This window comes from Hyperoodon ampullatus (genome assembly GCF_949752795.1).
Source record: "Hyperoodon ampullatus genome assembly, chromosome: 6".
Classification (NCBI taxonomy): domain Eukaryota; kingdom Metazoa; phylum Chordata; class Mammalia; order Artiodactyla; family Ziphiidae; genus Hyperoodon; species Hyperoodon ampullatus.
Genome location: NC_136919.1, coordinates 126,650,332 through 126,671,117, shown reverse-complemented (window position 1 = coordinate 126,671,117; position 20,786 = coordinate 126,650,332). Strand labels below are relative to the sequence as shown.

The 20,786-nt window shown below is 46.7% G+C and overlaps 1 protein-coding gene and 1 pseudogene across 2 annotated transcripts in view; one reads left to right on the top strand and one right to left on the bottom strand.

Moving 5' to 3' along the window:
• Nucleotides 1-7,757: 7,757 nt before the first annotated feature.
• On the bottom strand, nucleotides 7,758-8,525 carry LOC307054908 (ubiquitin-conjugating enzyme E2 R1-like; annotated as a pseudogene). Its single transcript has one exon. The product of its transcript is annotated as a ubiquitin-conjugating enzyme E2 R1-like (transcript).
• A 1,514-nt stretch (nucleotides 8,526-10,039) lies between these two features.
• PALLD (palladin, cytoskeletal associated protein) overlaps nucleotides 10,040-20,786 on the top strand; it is a gene marked incomplete at both ends in the record, with an annotated part of 383,889 nt that continues 373,142 nt past the window's right edge. Inside the window, one exon of the mRNA XM_079706944.1 lies at nucleotides 10,040-10,944. Coding sequence (XP_079563070.1) covers nucleotides 10,040-10,944 — 905 coding nt within the window. The remainder of the gene's footprint in view (nucleotides 10,945-20,786) is intronic.

Here is a 20,786-nt window from a genome sequence, read left to right as displayed (position 1 = left end):
TGTGTCATGAATAAGCAAGGCCACCTTCACTCCCCCAGAAAAGAAGAAAAGCTCCTCTGAAATCCATCACCTTTTGGGAGTCTTCAAAGTAACCAAGGATTGAAAAGGTCTGTAAAATATATCTTGATATACTAACTAGTAAAACATTTTTAAAGCTCTTTATTAAAAGCTAAAAAATACAATAGTAGTTTGCTAGAAGATGTAACACTGTTTAGAAGATGTCTTGATTTTTCTTTTATTTGGAGAGGAAAAGTAATGGGAATTTTGCAGTCGTTCCCAAAACAGAAAGTACGTGAGATTTACCTGCAGGGTTTTATTTCTACCTATGCTGTCAGAGAGCTGCCTTTTCTATTATAATCTTAAAACTAAATTGGGGCTATTAATTCCAAAAGGATTAAATGTACTGATGGAGCCCACATTTGTCAAGATCATGTCTGTGTTTTGTTTTATAGAAAATAAGAATGCAGCTAACTCAAACCTTGCCTATACTTAAGCTAAATACCTATGGGTTAAAATGATATACTTTCGGTTTTACTAACATTTTTAAGTTGTTAATTACACTTTCAAAGAACTTTTTAAATGAGTTGAGAGTAAAGGCAGACATTTAAAATCCTAACTATGCATAAAGTTTGCATATTTTTTTAAAAGACAAAGCTTACTAAGGGAAACTATGGTCCAGTCAAATTTAAAACTTACAGTATAATTCCATATCACATGGCTGTAAGTTACACATGAAATTGTCGTGAATCCAATAGATGAGGTTGATACAGAATGACTTCAGGCTCATGTTACTTTTTCAACATTTGCTAAAAATACTAATTACCTTCTAGTATGAGTAATGTGTCGACATCCGGAGCCCATTGCCCGACAATATAACACTGACCAAGTCTGTTCAGTCATGAATGTGCAGAAATTACATCCTTATTACAGAATAGATATACTTTCCAATATACTTTTTCCTCAAAGACAGAACTTGAATGCTCACCTCCGTTATCCAGATTTTAAAAATCAGAGTCTATTTGACAAATTATTGCTAACAGTAGACAAGGCCTAAGAGACTTATCAAGGCAATATGTATGCTGTGAATATATAATTACATATACCCAGAATACAAATCTGTCCTTCTGCATTCCTGTGTCCGATATGGATTAGGGGCCCCGTGTCAGTTCTCTGTCTGAGCTGCCATTTGTTGCTAAAACTGAAAATTAAAAGGGTCATAGCATACTTTACAATAGAATAGGGATATGGATTACACGGGACAATTACAATCACTTTGATTTCTTTACGTCATTTTTTTTAAATGCAGAGGGTAGCATTAGTCAAGTTTCAAAATAAATCTGACACGTTCTTAAAGAGATACCACCTGAAATCTCCAAGGCCACGACAAGAGTCTACACTCTGCTAATGTGTGTGTATGTGTGTGTGTGTGTGTGTGTGTGTGTGTGTGTGTATAAGACATCAAAGGGAATTGTGTTATCTGAGCTCCAGCCAGGAATTCAGGCATGGAGGCGATGGCTGTGTCCTGGTTAAATTCCAGCAAAGGAAACAAAGACTGAGCAGAGCAGCTCTGACTATAACTTGGACGTGTTATATCATATGAGAGAACACAGATACAGGTTTGGTAAATAGGCTTGAATTTAGGTGAGGGAATGAAGGCCAGAATAAGGACAGTGGCAGTGCATGTGGATGATCTGGAAGTAAAATCTAGAATGGATTCAATATGGTGAATAAAGATAGTATACAAAGAGGACACCAGTAACTCCAAATACTCTCTCTGGAAACACTTTATATGGCTGTTGTGGGCATGAAATCAGCTATTATGTTATGTCTCTGCAATTGAGATACAATATACTGTCTGGGGAGAATTTAAAAACTGAAGTAAAAATATGCCATGCCTCCCTGTAATGATAATTTACTTAAAGATAAGGAAAGAGTGGAATCCACATGTATTTATTAAGAAGTAGATTATAAAATTATCGTGCATATTTTTGCATCAAAAAGAGTTTAATAAATTTTTCTTATTTGACTTTAGCCCTATAGGGAGGGAAGGAGGGAGGGAGGGAGGGAGGGAAGGAAGGAAGGAAGGATTTTAAAGTGATGATTAAAGAAGACAATTTAGGTGATACAAACACACTTTGTTTAACCCTTCATGAAGTGGACAGTCTCTTTTGGAAGAGCCTCACCATGAAGAGGAAGGCAGGAAGCTTTTATAGGATAAAGAACAAGGGAGAGAGAAATAGAAAGTACTTGATTGGCTGGGGCTGCAGACTCACCTTTCTGGGATGAGATGGAGGAAGGAGGTAAGTAAGGAAACCAGTGCTGGTCTGGCTTGGGGCTGGCTGACCGGATGCATGAGTTTCTGTTCAAGCAGAGTGTTCATAGGGACACAAAAGTTCCCTAAGCTTCAGGTTGCTGACCTGGCTCCCGGGCAGGAGCAGCTCCATCTTGGACCTAAGGTTATTTCAACAGAAGGAAGAAATTTCATCTAGGAATTGCATGTGCTTCCAGAACAAGGAAAAAAGAAGTTTTAAAGCTTTTTCAAGTTTGGTTTTCATAGTTTGGGTTTTATTTTAAAATATTTTTAGTCTTGAATCTTTGTACCCATAGTTTTTATTACTTTTAGTAATTGTTTAAATATGAAAATAAACAGAAACAAAATGCTAAATTCAATATTAAAATCACTCAGAATTTCCACTTTTCTTCCCAAAGAATGAAAACAGCAACCAAAGATTCCCCTAACAACCCCATCCTCAGCCCACCGCAGACGTAATCGGCACCCACTGCTTGATGCACCGTCTTCCAACCTTCCTCCTGTATTCACCTCTAACTGTATACACATTTTAAACGCCTAGTGAAACGTTGCTACCCCTGTCTGGACTCTCTAAAGCACCTGGCCCGTGTGGTTTGGGATACTGAGTGATTCTTGGTGCCTGTCAGTCTTTTTCTAACATCAAAGATTTTTCCTTTCAAAATTGTAGTAGCTCATCAAAGTCTCTGCAAAGGGTTCCATAAACTATTGCAAAAGTCCTCCCCTTGTTTAAATTATTCAAGTAAATACCCATACCACACCCACTGCGAAAAGACAATGTGGCAGTTCCATGCCAATTTCAACCATGTCTACCATTTCCTGGTTCAACTTTGGCTAAATAATTGAATGTTTTTATGCTGTAGGTTGGGTAATCAAAATAATCAAAAGAAAAATAGTGTTCACCCCATCTATTATTCTCAGGATCCAATGGTTCACTACAGATCTTCCTGAGCTCATGATGGGGCTCCCTCCTGGCAGACCTATGGCACGTTGAAAGTGCACTGAATACACCTCACTTACCTACCGAAGGTCACAGCTTAGCCCATCCCACCTTTGTTACCAACCAGGGCTCTTGGCCTCCTTAATCAATAGAAATTGATAAGAGGCCAGATGAGAAATTCAGGCAAGGTTTTATGGGGGCCCCTGCTGCAACAGAGGAAGTGAAACAAGGAACAGGTGCCCTTGATCGCTCGCTGATGGTGGGGCAGGATGGTTCCTTATATGGGGTGAGGGTAGGAGTGTGTCCAGGGGTCGTCAGGAGGGGTGGCTTAGGTGTTTTGCCCATCCCTTTGGCGGTGGTGTGTGCAGGGGGCATGTGCAGTACTCTGCTTTTGCTCCGGGCTCTTCAGAAGTGGCAGTTGGGTTTTTTGGTCTTTTTGTATCTTTTGTCCAGAATTTGCCCTGACTGCACATGCACGCAGTTATTTTTAGTCCCTTACAGTTTCCTTGTATTTTATTGCTTGAGGAGAGGTGTGTTCAGGTGCAAGGACTGCAGCAAAGGGTCCCAGGTCCCAGCCTGTCTCACCTTCAAGGTGCCCAGAACACTTCCATCAGTCTGCAGTTGGGCGAAATCATCTAACACAAAGCCTGTTTTCTAATAAAATGTTGAATATCCCATGTAATTGATTGAATACCATAATGACAGTGAAAAGCAGAGTGGTTGTCTGGGTCCAGAGGGTTGTAAGTACATCAGTTGTTTATCCTCGTGATCACGGAGCTGGCTGGGCACTGCGGCCGCTGCCCAGCATCTCGAGAGAGGATCAGACTGCACATCACCGGCCTGGGAAAAGATAAAAGCTCAAAATTCCAAGTACGGATTCTACCGAAGGCCTATCACTTTCACATCATCGTAAAGTCCAACCAAAGGAAAGTCCAACCATCGCAAGTCGGATCATCTTTATAGGAAAGCCTGCAGCTCAAAACTTGGAAATCAAGCTTCTGTCGTTTACAACTGAATTATTCTTCCTCCTAGACTCTGCTGCTTCTCATGAGGTGCCTTGTCTTCCCCAACCTCCTCTCAAGTCGGGGAATTTTTTGACATTTCAACAGCCTATATTCCTTGCCACTGGGGATGGTGCAGGGGGTGTCCCACAAGTATTTTCTGACCAACAAAATAGAAGGTTGTCCTGGATAGCACAGATCTTGTTTTCAGGTAATTATCCTCCAAAGTCAGCAACTCTAAAAACAAATGTTATTCATAATTTTAAATTTTTTTTTTTTTGCGGTACATGGGCCTCTCACTGTTGTGGCCTCTCCCGTTGCGGAGCACAGGCTCCGGATGTGCAGGCTCAGCGGCCATGGCTCACGGGCCCAGCCGCTCTGCGGCATGTGGGGTCTTCCCGGACCGGGGCACGAACCCGTGTCCCCTGCATCGGCAGGCAGACTCTCAACCATTGCGCCACCAGGGAAGCCCTATTTTTTTTTCTATTATTTGTATATTCATATACGTATGTGAATCATATAGATTTATATGTCTATTACATATTCAGGAGCTCAAAAATAAATGTTTTCCCAAATACCCAGATCATAATGCCAAGACAATTTAAGATGATAAAATTGCTTATGTCAGAATGTGTGATATATGAAATATTAAATGTTCAGTGAAAACTTACACGCTCTCTATTTCATAGTGGAATATGGGTCCAATAGAATTCAGATAACGTGAACTTAAGGAGAAGATGAGGACCGTAAAGTCAACCATGAGAAATAATCTATCAACTAAATGGCATCAAATTCCTTGAGAATGGATGAACTATGCACAGGGATGTAACGACATAGGTGACCATGGGAGCTGACGTCTGATAGCAAAATTTCCTTGGGATACGCCAGACGCTGATAGGTCTGCGGAAGGTCAAGGTGGGCGGGCAGCTATAACGCCTCCCAGTATTTGCAGACCCTCCCAAGCCTGTGCTTTACCACACGTTTGCTAATGCCTGAGGGTTTCGCATCATCACCTGCTGGAGGGTCTGCCTTCAGAGAACCCCCAGGGCGCCCGCAGTTCCTTCCCTGCACTGTCGCAGAGTCTGAGGCACCGCCGGCCTGAAGGGTCCTCCTGCTGTTACCGTCAGCCCCTCCCACCCACAGCGAGCTGTCCAGAACTGCTACGGTCTACGGACACCGATGGGAGCCTGCAAGCATCCGTCCATCCCGCCCCATCCCACTTGTACCCTAACAACTCTGAAAGATGATCTGAGGGATAAAAGCACAGTACAGTTTCCCAAAATCAACTAACAAAAGATTTGAGACCAAACCAAGTATAAGAAAATCAGAACCTGACATTTCCTTGGTTTCCTACTTTTGTCTTTTTTCCTGTTAAAATGGCAGCTTCTTAAGGCAGAGAAGCCCATCTTCCTCATGGCTGTGTCCCCAGCCTGCAGAAAAGGGGCCTAGCGCATAGCCGGCACTCAACGAATCGTTGCTGATGAATACGACAACAGAGAACATAAGCCAGAAACATGATTTGTATTGGGTGGGCCAAAAAGTTGGTTACAGAAAAACCTGAATGAACAACCCAGTATTTCTATGACTCAGAATTTAACCCTGAGCTCACAGGTATCCACACGTCGAAGAGTGTCAACATTTAGAGAATTCCCGACATCTAATAGCAGGGATGCCAGAAAACAAATGTCGTTCTGGTTCTGAATTTTTTCATGACAAACTTTCTTTGAGGGTAATGAAAACCATACAAATCACTGTCTACTTTTTTTTTTAACGTGGTGTCAGAACTACCACCATTGTGTACTGGTACAAGGACATGTAATGTGTATTTTATGTGTATTCATTAACAGCTATGAACATGCAGCACTGATTACTTTATCAAGTTCTTCTCAGAAAGCAGAGCCCCGGCGATGAGTGACCATTGAAAAGACGGGTGACAAAGCTGGACAAAGAGCAGAACGATTCGTCACCGAAGAGAGCCTGTCCCAGGGAGGTGCTACGGGGCCTGGGGCTGAGAGTGAGTGGAAGGGACAGGAGCGGCCTCCAGGACAGGAGGGGACAAGATACCTGCAGAGTGTCCCGTGTCTGCTGTGGATGCATGGCTCCCTCTCCTGTCAATTCCCACCCAGGGCTCAAAACTGGTTCAAACACTAGGTGTGGTTTTCTCCTTCACCTGCCATGATCGTGAGCCAGACACTGCCAGGCGTCCAGCACAGAAAGGCTGTCAGGCAACACCTGCTTTCCTGGCCTTCACAGGGTTCTTAACTAATCCTTATAGTTCAATAAAATGAATGTTACAACAAAATACCTGCAGAGTGTCATGTTCAAAAGAAGGAGTGAATTGTATTGACTGGAGGATCATAGAAAGTACCAACAAGAAGTGAAATTAAGTAATTTTCAAGGATGAGCTGGAGTTGGAAAAACAGAACAGACGGGAAAGGCGAAAGAAACCACGTGTGCCAAGCTCAGGGACGTGAAAGAAGACGACGATCAGAGCGGGTGCAGGTGGCTGGGCATGGGCGCAGCTCCTGTCAGAGTGATCGTGGGGGACTAGGCCTGAGACTTCACATCTCCATGACCGTCCAGGGGCACACAGGTAACCTGCCTGCCCCGTTTGGACCTTCTCTTATTAGCCGGGGGACCACTGGCAAAAAAGCAGCAAAGGAATGGCACCGCCAAATTCGTAAGTGTGATTTCTCCCACCATCCGATCTCCTATTTTAACAGGAATCATCACGTTCCTCCTTGTCTTTGGGTCATTCTTGACTCTTGCCTAATCCCTCCTCCTGGACTGTAAGATGGTTACAGAAGAGACCATGCCTGGCTCACCTTCGCCCTCCTGGAAGCTTCCCTTGCACATAAGTGGAATTCACGGTCAATTTATCATTCCGGTAAAGGAAGAGTGACTAAACTGGGAAGGGCCATTTCTCCACATGAAGAAGCTGGACCCGCAGGAATCCAAAGAAAACAGAAAATAGTTGCAGCTTACGGGAGTTTTGGGGGAAACGACAACTAAACCAAAGTAACAAGGAAGCGATGAAGGAGACGCAGAGGAGAAGAGGGAATTTCCAGGCAATTCGACTTCGTTCAGAAGAGAGGACACAGGCAGGGGGCAAAAAGGTTTATAGACACTTTATGCGTCACACCTTCCAATCGCCAGCCCTGCTCGTGCAAGTGGACACTGACCTCACCCCTTCTTTACTCCTTTTTACACATAAGTTCTTCTTTAGTGTGTTGCATTTTCTTTTCTTTTCTTTTTCTCATAAAGTTGCTTTGTTTAGATTCCAAACAAACCAAAGTAGAGAGAAGAGATGACCCCGAGTCAACCCGTCCACTCGCGAGGGGGGACCCCGAGTCTCTGGCTGCGGCCCACGCGGGGCCCAGGGCCTCAAGGGCGGCGGCCTCCCTGGAGGCGGAGGCAGAGGAAACGTGGGCTCGGGGACCCCAGGCCGCGCGGTGCCCGGAGGTGGTGGCGGCGGCAGACAGGCGGGTGGCTGAGGTAAGATGCGGTGTCAGGGCTCCTCGGTGCCCGAGTCCTGCGAGTCGTCCCAGAAGCAGCGGTCGGCCTCGGCCTCGCCGTCCTCGTGGAAGAGCTCTGCGTCTCCGTGGGCGCCGGGGTCCTGGTCTTCACGCAGGACCCGGCCGGCGTGGTGGGCACTGCACGCCGCCCCGCTCCGCGTGCACCGTGGTCCCCGGGACCTGCTTCCGGTTGCTGTCCGTGTACTCGCGGTCCCAGCCTTTGCTCTCTTCCCGCTTCCCGTGCATCACGGAGGCGCCCCCGTGGGCGGGAGAGGTGTTGGGTCCGAGGGGGAGGGACACGGCGCTCAGGAGCGGCGTCCTGACGTTCTGGGCGGGGCTCCGCCGCTGCGAGGGCGTGATGGACTGGGGAGGCGGGGGGGCGGAGGACGGAGATGCACACGTCCCCAGTCCGGTAGGTGTCGGGGTGCCACATCCTGGTCAGGGACTAACAGGCCGGCGGTCGTCGAGGGGGCTCTCGAGGCGCCTTGAAGTAGCCGCCCTCGTGGTAGGTGTCGGCCGAAGATGGCCACCGCCCAGGTAGACAGGCGGCCCTCGTCCACCGGGCTCAGCGGGACGCCCTCCACCGGCTCCTGCTGCAGCCCCTTGAGCTCCAGCAGAAGCGCTTCCTGCGAGCTGGGCGCCGGCGACCCGGCCATGGCGGCGGCGGGCGGGGGCCGGGGGCGCGTGGGAGCCACGGGACGTCTGCCGCCCGGAGCCCCCGGGCGCTCCACTAGCTCTGCGCCGCTGCCGGTGTGTTGCATTTTCTGTATGGATCTCACCAGCACGGCATTGCCAGAAACGCTGTGTGAAATCACACATGAAATCTCAGGGCAATAACAGAAATGTTTGCAGTTGTATCTCTTTGATTACGACCTTTTAATGTGAAGGTTGAATAACACGGAAATCTCTGAAGCATAATTTTCTGGTGAGTTTGGGCCACGTGGAAACCTCCCCTTTCATCCATGTTATGAGCGCTTTCCCTAGCCCACGTGCATGTTCTAGCGGCAATGTTGGGGTTGCAGATTAAACCCGGACCATATATGCCTTCCTGCTATTGTTTTCCTTTTCACTGTGCAAGTGGTTTCTAAGCTACACCTAATCCGGACAACTGGATCCTGTCAGATGGTGCCTCTTTAAAACCAAAATATAAATTAATAAACAGGTGATTTAATCTGCCTCCGGCAAACACTCCCTATTAAAAAAAAAAAAAAAGAATTTAAAGTTGTTTCACCATACAGAAGTATGCTCTCTAGCTTCCTCGGACAGTGCTTTTTGTGAGGTTTTAAAATCTATCATGTTATTTTCACTTTGCACTAAATATCCTTAATAGCAGAACTCTGATTTCTGACCCACGTTTTCTTAGTGGGATCCATTGCTGGGACCTCGGCTGTGAAACGATAATATGATGGTAGGGAAGCATTTGGCGAAGGCGTGGGCTCTGGTGTCGTCGTCTGGGCTCTTGTTCTCACATCCTCTGGCTCAGTTTTCCCCTTTCTAAACTGGGGCCGGCAGTTGTGAGGGTTTTAAGTGAAATAATCTGCAGAGCGCCGTTGGCACAATGCCCCCTCATGCTGAGTGGTCTGGGGTTATCCGCCCATTTGTGGGGAAGTTTGCCAACGCCTGGTCTAGAGCGCAACTGTCCCTCTGCACCTGGAATTCAGTCAGCGATTTCAACTCTGCCTTGAATTAACTAGTGAATGAATGAATGTGAATACACATGTCTGGAAAAATTGAAAAATTTCACCGAAAACTAAAAACCAATGAAAATTGGAATCAAAATGCATTTTGTGGTTTAGGGTGACATAAGCAGAGTCAGATTTGCTTAAACTATCAACAAACTCCTGTTCTCATAACATCAATGAAATTAGAGCTGTAAGGGGGAGTGAGGGGGGAGGGAAGGGGCCCAGGAGGCAGAGGCCCGGGTCCACTCACAGCACCCACGGCAGGCGTGGCCCTCCCGAGGTATTTAATGATGCGTAGTGAGAGGATTAGTATTCTCTCACAGGGCGAATACCAAATTAAAATGATAAACACAAGTATGCTTGACGTTTCTTCCAATTTATAGGGGGAAATGACTTAAAAAGCATATTTGCTTGCCTTCCTGTTTCTCCCAACTTGTGGATGAGCAGTATTGTGATCACACACAGACACACACACACACACACACCCCAATCGCTCCTACTAACTGCAGTTGTGTCTCTTGTCCTTCAGAGCTGGTTTCCAGGCCCCTGCCTTCCTGTCCAAAGCACACAGAGTGCATGAGCGCCTCTCGACTATGTCCGACATGTCCTCCCGTGACTCCTTCTACGACTCCCTGTCGGACGTGGCGGAAGATGGCGAGAACGCAGACTTCTTGCCCGGGCTGTCGGCCTTCCTCAGCCAGGAGGAGATAAACAAGAGTCTGGACCTGGCCCGCAGAGCCATAGCCAACTCAGAGACGGAGGACTGCGACTCGGAAAGGGAGGACTCACAGATTTTCAGCCCCTCTCCTGGGAGCCTCTGGGGGTCGCCTCCCCCTCAGGAGGCCAGGCCGGGTGAGCACGCGTCCCCGGGGACGCCTGGCGCCCACAGGCCCGCACCTGGCCCGCCGCTGCCAGCAGAGCGAGCTGAGCGCATCTCCTCGCCTGCGTCCAGGAGGAAGCCCGGCGTCTCGCCCCTGCTGGCCCGGCCCAGCTACATCCGGAGTCTCCGCAGGGCAGGGCAACACGGTGCCAAAGCCCCCGGCGCCAGTGCCAAGCCCAGAGCCGCACACGGGGGCAGGGCCGGGCCCCAGAGCCCGCTGTGCGACAAGGCGGCCACCCTCATTGAGGAGCTGACGGCCATCTTCAGAGAAACCTCCAAGCCGAGAACCAGGAACCCCAACGGGGAGTCCTCATCCCCGGACAGCGGGTACCTGTCCCCTAAGAACCAGCTGTCAGCCCCGATGAGCGCCTCGGCCAGCCGGAGTCCCACCGGGGACCAGCTGGAGGTGGAAGCCGGGGCCGAGCCCCTGGAGCCCGGGCATCACCCCGCGGCGGCCCGGGACGTGGTCCGGCCCAGCCGGAGACCCTCTCCCCCGGCCGCCCGCCACCTGCTGGCCGCCCCCCGGTTCATCCAGAAGCTGCGGAGCCAAGAGGTGGCAGAAGGAAGTCGGGTGCAGCTCGAGTGCAGAGTCGCCGGGAACCCACCTCCTCGGGTCAGGTACGACTCCTTGGTTGTGGAGATGCTATGAGATGATGCGCGTGGACTTTCGGTTTTACTTTACTGCGAAAGAAGAGATTTCTGTTACCCAGCAAGGGCTGGCTCCCGGAAGCGCACAGAAGCCAATATTATGGCCCCGGCTTTTTTTTTTTTTTTTTTTTTTACTCTTTCAGGCTGCGCTGGGTCTTAGTTGCTGCATGCGGACTTCCCTGGTGGTCCAGTGGGTAAACCTCCGCGCTCCCAATGCAGGGGACCCAGTTGGATCCCTGGTGGGGGAACTACATCCCGCATGCCTAAACTAAGATGGGTGGCCCCGGCTTTTGTGAAAAGAAAAAGCTTCATTGTGAGGTCGACCAGCAAGGAGACAGGAGGCCCGGCTCAAATCCATCTCCCAACCCAGGGATCAGGGCGGAATTTAAGGGTTTAGGGAATTTCAGGCTTGGAAGCTGCCTTGCTAATCAGTCCAAGAAAGCTCCTCGTGCCGTCGGGGTCATCCTGGAGACGCCCGTTCCCGTCTTGCACATGCGCGGGGCTGTCTCTGTAAAATAACTTCAGGTTTGCGCAATGAAGGTACTTAAGGAGGCAAACGAGTTTAAGCTGGGCGATGTTTCACCTGCGTCTCCTTTGTGCGTTCCTCGGTCTGGAGGGAAGGAAGTAGGGTCGAGGACCCGGCTAGCTGCTTTCGGCTAATGAGGGGCGTGGATCTTTACAGGAGGAATGAAATTGGTTTGCACTTCCTTGTAAGCGTTCCCGAGTCCCGCCTTGAACTCTGAAGTCTTGGGCAGTCATCCTGCGCGTGGGGGAGGGGACTGTTTACATATACAAGATGGACAAGGAGGACACATTTGATGAGTGAAGAGGGTTTAGTCCTGAGACACACAGAACTGCGACTTTGGGAATCCGTGAAAACATGTTAGTTTTAACATTTTAGTGATTGAATTTGGATTCACGTAGGCCTGGTCCAGACTCTTGGGCAGAAACAGGCTGCTGTCGAGATATCATTGTCTTCTCGTCACAGCCAGGTGGAGTCTTAGCTGTTCTGTTTCCTTCTGAAAAGTGATTTAAGGTTTCTGGCAGTAGGAGACCCAAGGCTTGCCTCTTTTTAGCTTTACTGGAGGATATGTAACCAGAAGGACGTCATAGGAGCCGTTCCACACGGGCCTCACTGGTCCTCAGGCTGTTGGTTTGTCCAGGTCCAAGGAGGACCCGGCCCCTGGGCTTGTGCAATGCGGGGGGATGTCCGTGGGAAACAGTAACGGACTAGATGCTTTTTATGTATAGAAGGTATGACACCACTGAGAGACTGTACACATTTTATCAAATCTAATTCTGTTACCACATGAGACCTTAAGGGAGGTGTCCCAGAGAACGTCGCATCAGGGCTCAGTTGAAGCTTGCTTCTAGGGGCCACTCTGACCCTCAGCAGGGCAGCTGGTAAGACCTTATCCCAAGTCACGTTGGTTTCTTGGCCTATTTTGGTGACTGTTTCTTTCAAGGAGTGATTCATCGTTTCAGTCCTCCCCGTAGACTGAGGTCTCCAGGAAGCATGAAATTCCATCGTGTTCCGAGGGCCCCAGACACCTTTGAGTCACCTTGGCTATGAAACCTCCTCTGTTGTCACTTTGAATTGAAAGACGTGACCCAAAACGAGGGATCATTTCTTTGAGGAAGGCCTTTGTTACCTAGGAAGCATTCTCTGTCCTGCGTGGAGAAGCTTTGCCCCATTCTGTGCAGGGGCGTCACCAACACCAGCAAATATCTGCAATGTTCCCTGATTCTTGGCCTAACAGTGAAGTCTGTTTACCAATCACCCCCTGGTTCTGTCCCTTGGGTTTGCACCCCTTTTGTCATCAGGGGTGGCCCAGTTTTAGGATTGTTTCCGGTGCAGATCAGGCAATTTTGTAGTACCTTTTGGATGGTCGTTTGCATTTATAGACCAACGATAAACTTGTGCAGCCCTCCCATCATGGGTACCTTGGTGTAGGTAAGTAATAGGTCCTTGCATCACATGCTCATGTATAAGCTCAGTATAAATCCAGCCTCTGTGGTTGTTTGGGCCTGATCACCGTCTAAGTCTCGGGAGTCAGCGTGAAATCCCCATGCATGTGCTATCTCGAGATCCATTGCCAGATCTGAGGCTTAAACAGGGACAGGTCCACACTTGGAATGAGTGCTGAAGCCTTAGGATCTGGGTTTTTGGTTCTGGCTGCCTGTTTTGCTGTCTGATCAGCCTAATTTCCGTTCGTTATATAATGATCCGTCTTTGGGTGGCCCAGGCAATGTCCTATGGCTATTTATTCCAACATCTATACATATAAATATGTGTGTGTATATATATAAAACAGCATCTAATAAGGCTGGTATCTCCTCTGCATGTTGAATTTCTTTCCTCCTGATGTCAGTAGACCAGTCTTTCCAGGTGGCCCCGTGTGCATGTAGGACAGAGAAGGCAAACTTGGAATTGGTATAGATAGTCACCTTTTCCTTAGCTCCAAGTCTCAGGGGTCTGTGCGGGCTGTGAGCTCGGCCTTCTGGGCAGACGGACCTGGACGGGGGCTTCTGCTTCTAGGGCTTCCTGATGAGCTACAACTGTACCCCCGGCCTTTCCAAGCCCCGCCTCATCCGTGAAGCTGCTCGCGTCCGTGAATATTTCCATTTCCAGATTTTCTAAAGGCTGATCAGTCAGGTTGTATTCAGTTATTTGTACACAGTCGTGAGCAGGCTCTCCTGTTGTCCTGGGGAGCAGCGTGGCTGGGTTTAGAGTGGACACCACCTGTAATGTGACATTTGGGGTGTCAAGTGGTGTGGCCTGGTATTTGCCCAGCCTCCCCGAAGTAAGCCTACATCCGCCGTTTCATTCAAGTAAAGGTAGCACGCTGTGCGGGGCATGCACAGTGGCAGGCTGGCTCAGGGTACATTTTTCAGCCTCCTGTGAAAGGTCATAGGTTGCAGCCACAGCCCAGAGGCAAACTGGCCATACTTGACGTACACGCCCGATTGTTGGACTCAAGAAAAGTAAACTACTGGCCTTCTGGAGGTACCTAAACATTGAGTTAGCGTTCCAAGACTCACGCCCTGTCTTTCAGACACAAAATGCCTGGGCGACCAAGTGCTGGGCTGTGAAAAGCTTCCCCTTGATGGTGTGGAATTCATTATGGCATCTCGGAGTCCAGCTTAATGGCGTATTGTCATTTCCTTTAAGAGCCTCATATTGTCTCAGAGTTCAAAGTTAGGAATCCAAATACGACAAAACTCAGCAATTCCTAAGAATCCTCAAGAATGCCTTCTGGTAGTGGCTACAGTCACCATAACTAATGCTTCTCTTCCATCTGGCAGTAAGTTTCTTTGTCCTTTGGATACCTCAAGTCCTAAATATTTTAGAGTTGGTTGAGAAATTTGTGCTTTTCCCTTGCAGTAGTTTGGTCTTAACACTTGCTTAGTTCTACGAGCAGTTAGTATACCATCCACATATTAGAGTGAGACTCCCTCATTTAATTGGAGATCCCTTCAATCCGTGGCTAAGGCTTCCCCGAAGATGGTGGGGTCCTGCTTCAATCCTTGTGGGAGTCCCATCCAGCAGGATCGTTGTTTTACGTCAGACTCTGGGTCGTCCCATTCAAAGGCAAACCCCTGGGTCTCAGGACTTAGGGGTGTGCAGTAAAAGCCATCTTTTAACTCCAGAACTCTAAACCAGCAAAAGTCTCCAGATAAAGTTGTAAGTAAAGTATAAAGATTTGGCATCACCAGATGTATATCCTCTACAGATTGGTTAACAGCCCTCAAATCCTGTATAAAAGTCATTGCTGGTCCCGGGTTTTTGCACCGACAGGATGGGAGTGTTATATGAGCATTGACAAGGTCAGAATAATTGGCATTTAAGAAAGGTGGTCGTCAGAGGCTTTATACCTTCTTTCAAATGCCTCTTTAAATGCCTGTTGCTTCACATTTGGAGCCTTGGCCTCTGGACGGAGTTTTACTACTACTAGGTAAGCCGTCTTGTCTCTTCCTGGCCTCCCATCAGCCCAAACATGCACTCTTACCTTTTGCAGAATTTCTTCAGGGGCTTCTGGGGGAGGCTTGGTCTCCTGATCGTAATGGGGCAGCTGGTGGGGCAGAGGCTTGATGTGGGAGTGCATTTAATTTTCCCAAAAAGGGAACAGGGCATTTGGCAGTTACAGCTGGGTGTTCCAGATCCATATCAGTATAGCATCTGTAAGCCTCAAAAACCCCCTCAAGGAAGGTGGATGGGTTCTCCTGGGGTCCTTGCTGTACCTCCTGGATCTTATTTAAACTCTGTTGTTTGGGGGCTCCTGTTGAAGTCTGGTTATTAAACATTCCTTATTGATGATTCAGGCCTGCTCAGTTCCCTTGAGTCTTTCGGGTCCCATCATCCTGGTTCAGCTCCAGGTGTGGCCTGTGCCGCCCGAGTCCTGATTGGGTGATTTGGTTGTGATTCAGGGAAATTTCAGCTTCCTGGCAGCCTTCTCTAATACCTTCCTGTGCTCTTCCACAGCAGGGTATTCAGGAGGGCCTGTATGTCAGCCCAGTTAGGTGATGAGTAGCAAAATGGATGTAAAGAGATTCTTCATTTTCTGAGGCTCATCTCAATAAGACGCCTTATTATTTCTCCAGTTGTATAAATCCAAGGCTGATACAGGGGAATCCCCTGGGTTGGCCTTGGTCATCTAAGCCTGCTGGGACCTGTCTTAATGGAAATGCCCTGCCTGAGGTAGAGTGTTCCCTGGGCCAAACTGAATACCCCGGTGGGTATGGGGAGGAAAGAGTGTTCCTTTGTGACCATCTGGTGTGGGCAGTACAGAGCTGGACCGGCAGCCCTCGGAGGGCTGGCAGGACCCTTTGCACTGACAGCAGGCAGACCTCCTTCATAAGACAGGGAAACCACAGAGGGGCTGACGGAGGGACTGGATGTAGTAGGTCAAGATCATGGTTAGGCTTTGACTCAATTGAAACAGGCTTTTTCTGAGTTCTTCCCTCTGAACCACAATTTTACACCTCTTCTGCAGATTCTTATTCCGATATAAAGACATAAATGACTGTGCAATGGGATTTCATCCCAGTTTTCCTCTCTCTAACAAAACAAATCGAATTATAAGATAGTATCATAGTTCAAAGACCCATTCTCTGGCCATTTCCCCCTGATTCCAGCAGATACTGGGTCCAGGCAGTGTTACAGAGAAAATCATTTTCTTCTTTTCCATCGGCTCATAGCTAAACATTGACCAGTTTTGAAGAATACATCCCAAAGGACTACAGTCAGGTATACTATTAATGTTCCTCATTTGAAAGGTCATCCTCTCAGGATGACCAGAGCAAAATGACACCAAGGAGGTGTTCTGGGTGGAAATGCCTTTAACCCAGGCATGGGGTATGAGGCAGGGTTTCCAGTCAGGGAGCAATGTCTTCTGTCTCCTGAGTTGGGGACCTTCGTTAAATCAGGTTTAATAAAGTTATGCTACAGTCATCCAAGGGCCTCCCCCTATTGGCCAATCCTAACAAATTCAACAGACTTAGACCAACCTGGACAGACAAAGAAATCCAAGACTCTGGGACTTTAACCCAGGGTTCAGGACTCTAACTTGAACTACTTTTTCAAAATTTTATCGGAGGAAAGTTGATTTACAATGTTGTGTTAGTTTCAAGTGTACAGCAAAGTGATTCAGTTATACATATACATGTATTCATTCTTTATCAGATACTTTTCCCATATAGGTTACTACAGAACACTGAGTAGAGCTCCCTGTGCTGTACAGTAGGTCCCTGTTGGTTATCTGTTCTATATATAGTAGCGTGTATATGTCAATCCCAATCTCCTAATTTATCCCTCCCTCACCCACATTTTCCCTTTGGTAACCATAAGTTTGTTTTTGAAATCGGTGAGTTTATTTCTGTTTTGTAAATAAGTTCATTTGTATCATTTTAAAAAATTAGATTCCACATATGAGTGATATATGATATTTGTCTTTCTCTGAGTTACTTCACTTAGTATAATAATATCTAGGTCTATCCATGTTGCTGGAAATGGTATAATAATCTTAGTATAATATAGTATAATAATCTCTAAGTTTTAGTATAATAAGACTTATAATAATTTGTATAATAATTATACTTACCATAATAATCTCTAGGTCTATCCATGTTGCTGAAAATGGGTGTTGCTGCATTATTTTGTTCTTTTTATGGTTGAGTAATATATACAATTCCATTGTATATATGTACCATGTCTTCTTTATCCATTCCTCTGTCGATGGACATTTAGGTTGCTTCCTTGTCTTGGCTGTTGTAAATAGTGCTGCTGTGAACACTGAGGTGCAAGTATCTTTTCAAATTATAGTTTTGTCTGGATATGTGCCCAGTAGTGGGATTGCTGGGTCATATGGTAATTCTATTTTCAGTTTTTTAAGGAACCTCCATACTGTTCTCCATAGTGGCTGTATCAATTTACATTCCCACCAACAGTGCAAGAGGGTTTCCTTTTCTCCACACCCTCTCCAGCATTTATTGTTTGTAGACTTTTTGATGATGGCCATTCTGACCAGTGTGAGGTGATACCTCATTGTAGTTTTGATTTGCATTTCTCTGATAATTAGTGATGTTGAGCATCTTTTCATGTGCTTGTTGGCCATCTGTATGTCTTCTTTGGAGAAATGTCTATTTAGGTCTTCTGCCCATCTTTTGACTGCGTTGTTTTTTTGACATAGAGCTCCATGAGCTGTTTGTATATTTTGGAGATTAATTCCTTGGTGTTTGCTTCATTTGGAAATATTTTCTCCCATTCTGTGGGTTGTCTTTTTTTTTGTTGTTTATGGTTTCCTTTGCTGTGCAAAAGCTTTTAAGTTTAATTAAGTCCCATTTGTTTATTTTTGTTTTTATTTTCATTACTCTAGGAGGTGGATCAAAAAAGATACTGCTGCGATTTATGTCTACCCTGAACTTTTGAGGACCTTTCATATTTCCCCCCAGGGTGGGACTCTAACCCATGATCCTGATGAGGTTTTTAGACAATTTAGGCACAGGCATGTTTTAACAAGGTTACTCACCCAAAAGACATCTGATCCAGGGGCACTTTCTTTTGTCAAAGGTGAAAATAGCCTGAGGAGCCTGGAGTCCCATGGTGGGAAAGCAAGAACCTGAAACCCCACCCTCTGGACACGGGCAGTCTAGGTGGCCACTCAGGTTCAGTGGTGAAGGCCCACACACCCCGGGGGCTTCAGAGCCATGGACAGTTGGTCACAAGACATGGGTCCCTTCGTGGTCACCGAAAATTGTTACCGAGCAAGGGCTGGCTGCTGGACACACATAGGAGCCAATACAATGGCCCCAGCATTTGAGGAAAAAAAGTGCATTATTGTGAGGTCCACCAGCAAGGAGACAGGAGGCACGGCTCAAATCTATCTCCCTGGTCCAGGAATCAGGGCATAATTTAAGGGGTTCAGGGAATTTCACACTTGAAGCTGACTTGCTAATCAGTTGGTGTCAGCTCCTTGTGCTGGGAGCCTGGTTTTCCTCATTGAAGGATGCCTTGATTCATAAAGGGCTCTGGTGGCAACATTTCTATTCTTTGAGTTCCGCAGACTGAAGACTCTTGGTTCCAGGTCATCCTGGAGACATGGGTTCCCCTCTTACATATGAGCAGTGCTGCCTCTGTAAAGTAACTCAAGGTTTGATCAGTCCACAGCCTATTTAAGGAGGCAAACGAATTCAAGCCCATCAGTGTTTTACGTGCTGTTTCATTTCCTGTAGGGTTAGCCCTCTGGAGCCTGAGGTCGTATTTTCAAGTACTTGCAAGGCAAAGGCAGCCTGGAATGGCAAGTAGTAGCTGTGCTGGTTGTCCCTGGTGGGTTGGGTCTGTCGTCACGAACCAGTGCTGTTGACTAAGGGGGGAACTTAGGATGCCCAACTGATATATTCAAGTGCTGTGCCTAATTTAAATATGAGCTGCTGGAGATTGTTGAAAGTGTGCTGGAAGCCAGAAGTTGTCTGGCAGATGAAAAGCCCAGGTATGTGCGGCCAATCACAAGGGCAGCCCCGGATGTGTCTGGTCTGAGGCATGGGCTCCCCTGGCAGATGCTCCTATGCTGAGTGCACCACACCTTCGATGTGGCAGAACTTTCCCACAAGACAGAGATAGATACCAGGCTGGGCGTGGACAGGCCTGTTGTCCATGCTCAGGCTCCGGCCACGAGAGGGTAGACAGCAGACAAACAGCAGGCGGGGAGTGTGCCGTCAGTAGCCACTGTAATTTCTCTACATTCTTCCTCCGTAAATGCAGCATTTGTACCTTCTGTGCAAAGAGCTTAAGAGGAGCGACCCTGGGGTCAGATTTCAGGGTTTCCCATCACAGCTTCACCTTTCACCAAATGCACCCGTCGATAAGTTATTTTGTGACTCAGTTTATTCACCTGTGAAATGGGAATTATAATACCCACCGCCCCCATTCTGTTTTATGACTAAATAAAATAATATGTGAAAAAAATAAAACAGTGCCTTGCACCTAGTAACTGCCACTTTGCTGTTACCTATCATTGTTAGTATTTCTCATTTCTTAATTTCATACGGCAAAATGAAAATAACAGTTCAAGTCAGGATTATACTACAGAAAATAAGCCATTAAAGCATTTATCTGGAAGGTTTTACTTTTATTCATGAAGAGTGTTTTGCCTAAATTATGTAAATATGAAAAAGTAAATTCAAAATTAAGAAATTTGGCGCAGAGGTAAGGAAGACATCATTGACTATGAATTGCAAGGCTGGTAATTTCTTATTAATGTAGCATCTCCCAAATCACAAACTTTACCACTCACCGTACATCCACTGACACACACTTTGCTGGAGCTGGTTCCTTGGGCTGACAGATCACTACACACAGACATGAAGTAAATCAGCATTACTGGCTGGAAAGTGGTGGAATTAGGGTCAGGAAATTTTTTTCAAACCAGTTTGTTCAACTAATCCACCTTGAGTCCGTTTTTACAGTAAGTCTGCTATATTTCTTTTAGAAACTGACAGCAGAGGGCAGTCAGAAACTTCCTAATGCATTCATTTAATTAACTGTGGCATCCTAAATTCTGCATTTATGTATATTTTACATAAAGATTTTTTCTTATCGTTTCGCCTGTGATAGAAGTGAAATTGAGTATTTCTTCTGGATTCTGTTTAGATTTTTTTTTTAACCCACTAATCTTGGGAACAAGTAATTCTTCGTTCGAAATACATTCACGTGTCACTCAAAAGAGTTCCACAGGTTTTCAAACTACATACGGCCCCGCTTAGGTTTACTCCCAAAATAGGCCTGTTCCAAATGTATTCTGTGCGCACCACACCCTTTCAGAAACCACAAAAGCTAACCCATTTACCATCAAAGGATTAATCCAGGTGAGCAGATCCTAACTCCTGTGTTAAGGTTCACTTAACCATTTCGTACCTTGGGGGCCATCAAGTTCATGCTTCTGCCTCTATTCTTCTTACAGCGGGAGGGGAGGACTAACTTAGTTAGTAGCTACAGGATTATTAACTAGTTTCTCTTGTCATCTCCCAGTCTACCAAGGTCCATGAGCAATGTTCCTTAGTCATTACAAATTGTGCTCTTCTAGAGAAATTAAGCTTCTGATGAGACTGTGCCGTTGTTTAAAGTTAGCTTGTCGTTTTTGTATCCTTTGAGGGTTTTTTTAGGGGGAAATGTATAAATGTACATTCAATTTTTCTTAATATCTGCTCCAAAGATCTTGGTCCCTCTGCCATGCGTTGGTAAATGTACCAAATGCCTAAGAACTTTGAGCTTCCTTTCCACGTGAGACCTAGGAGAGGCTAAAGAGGAAACCTTT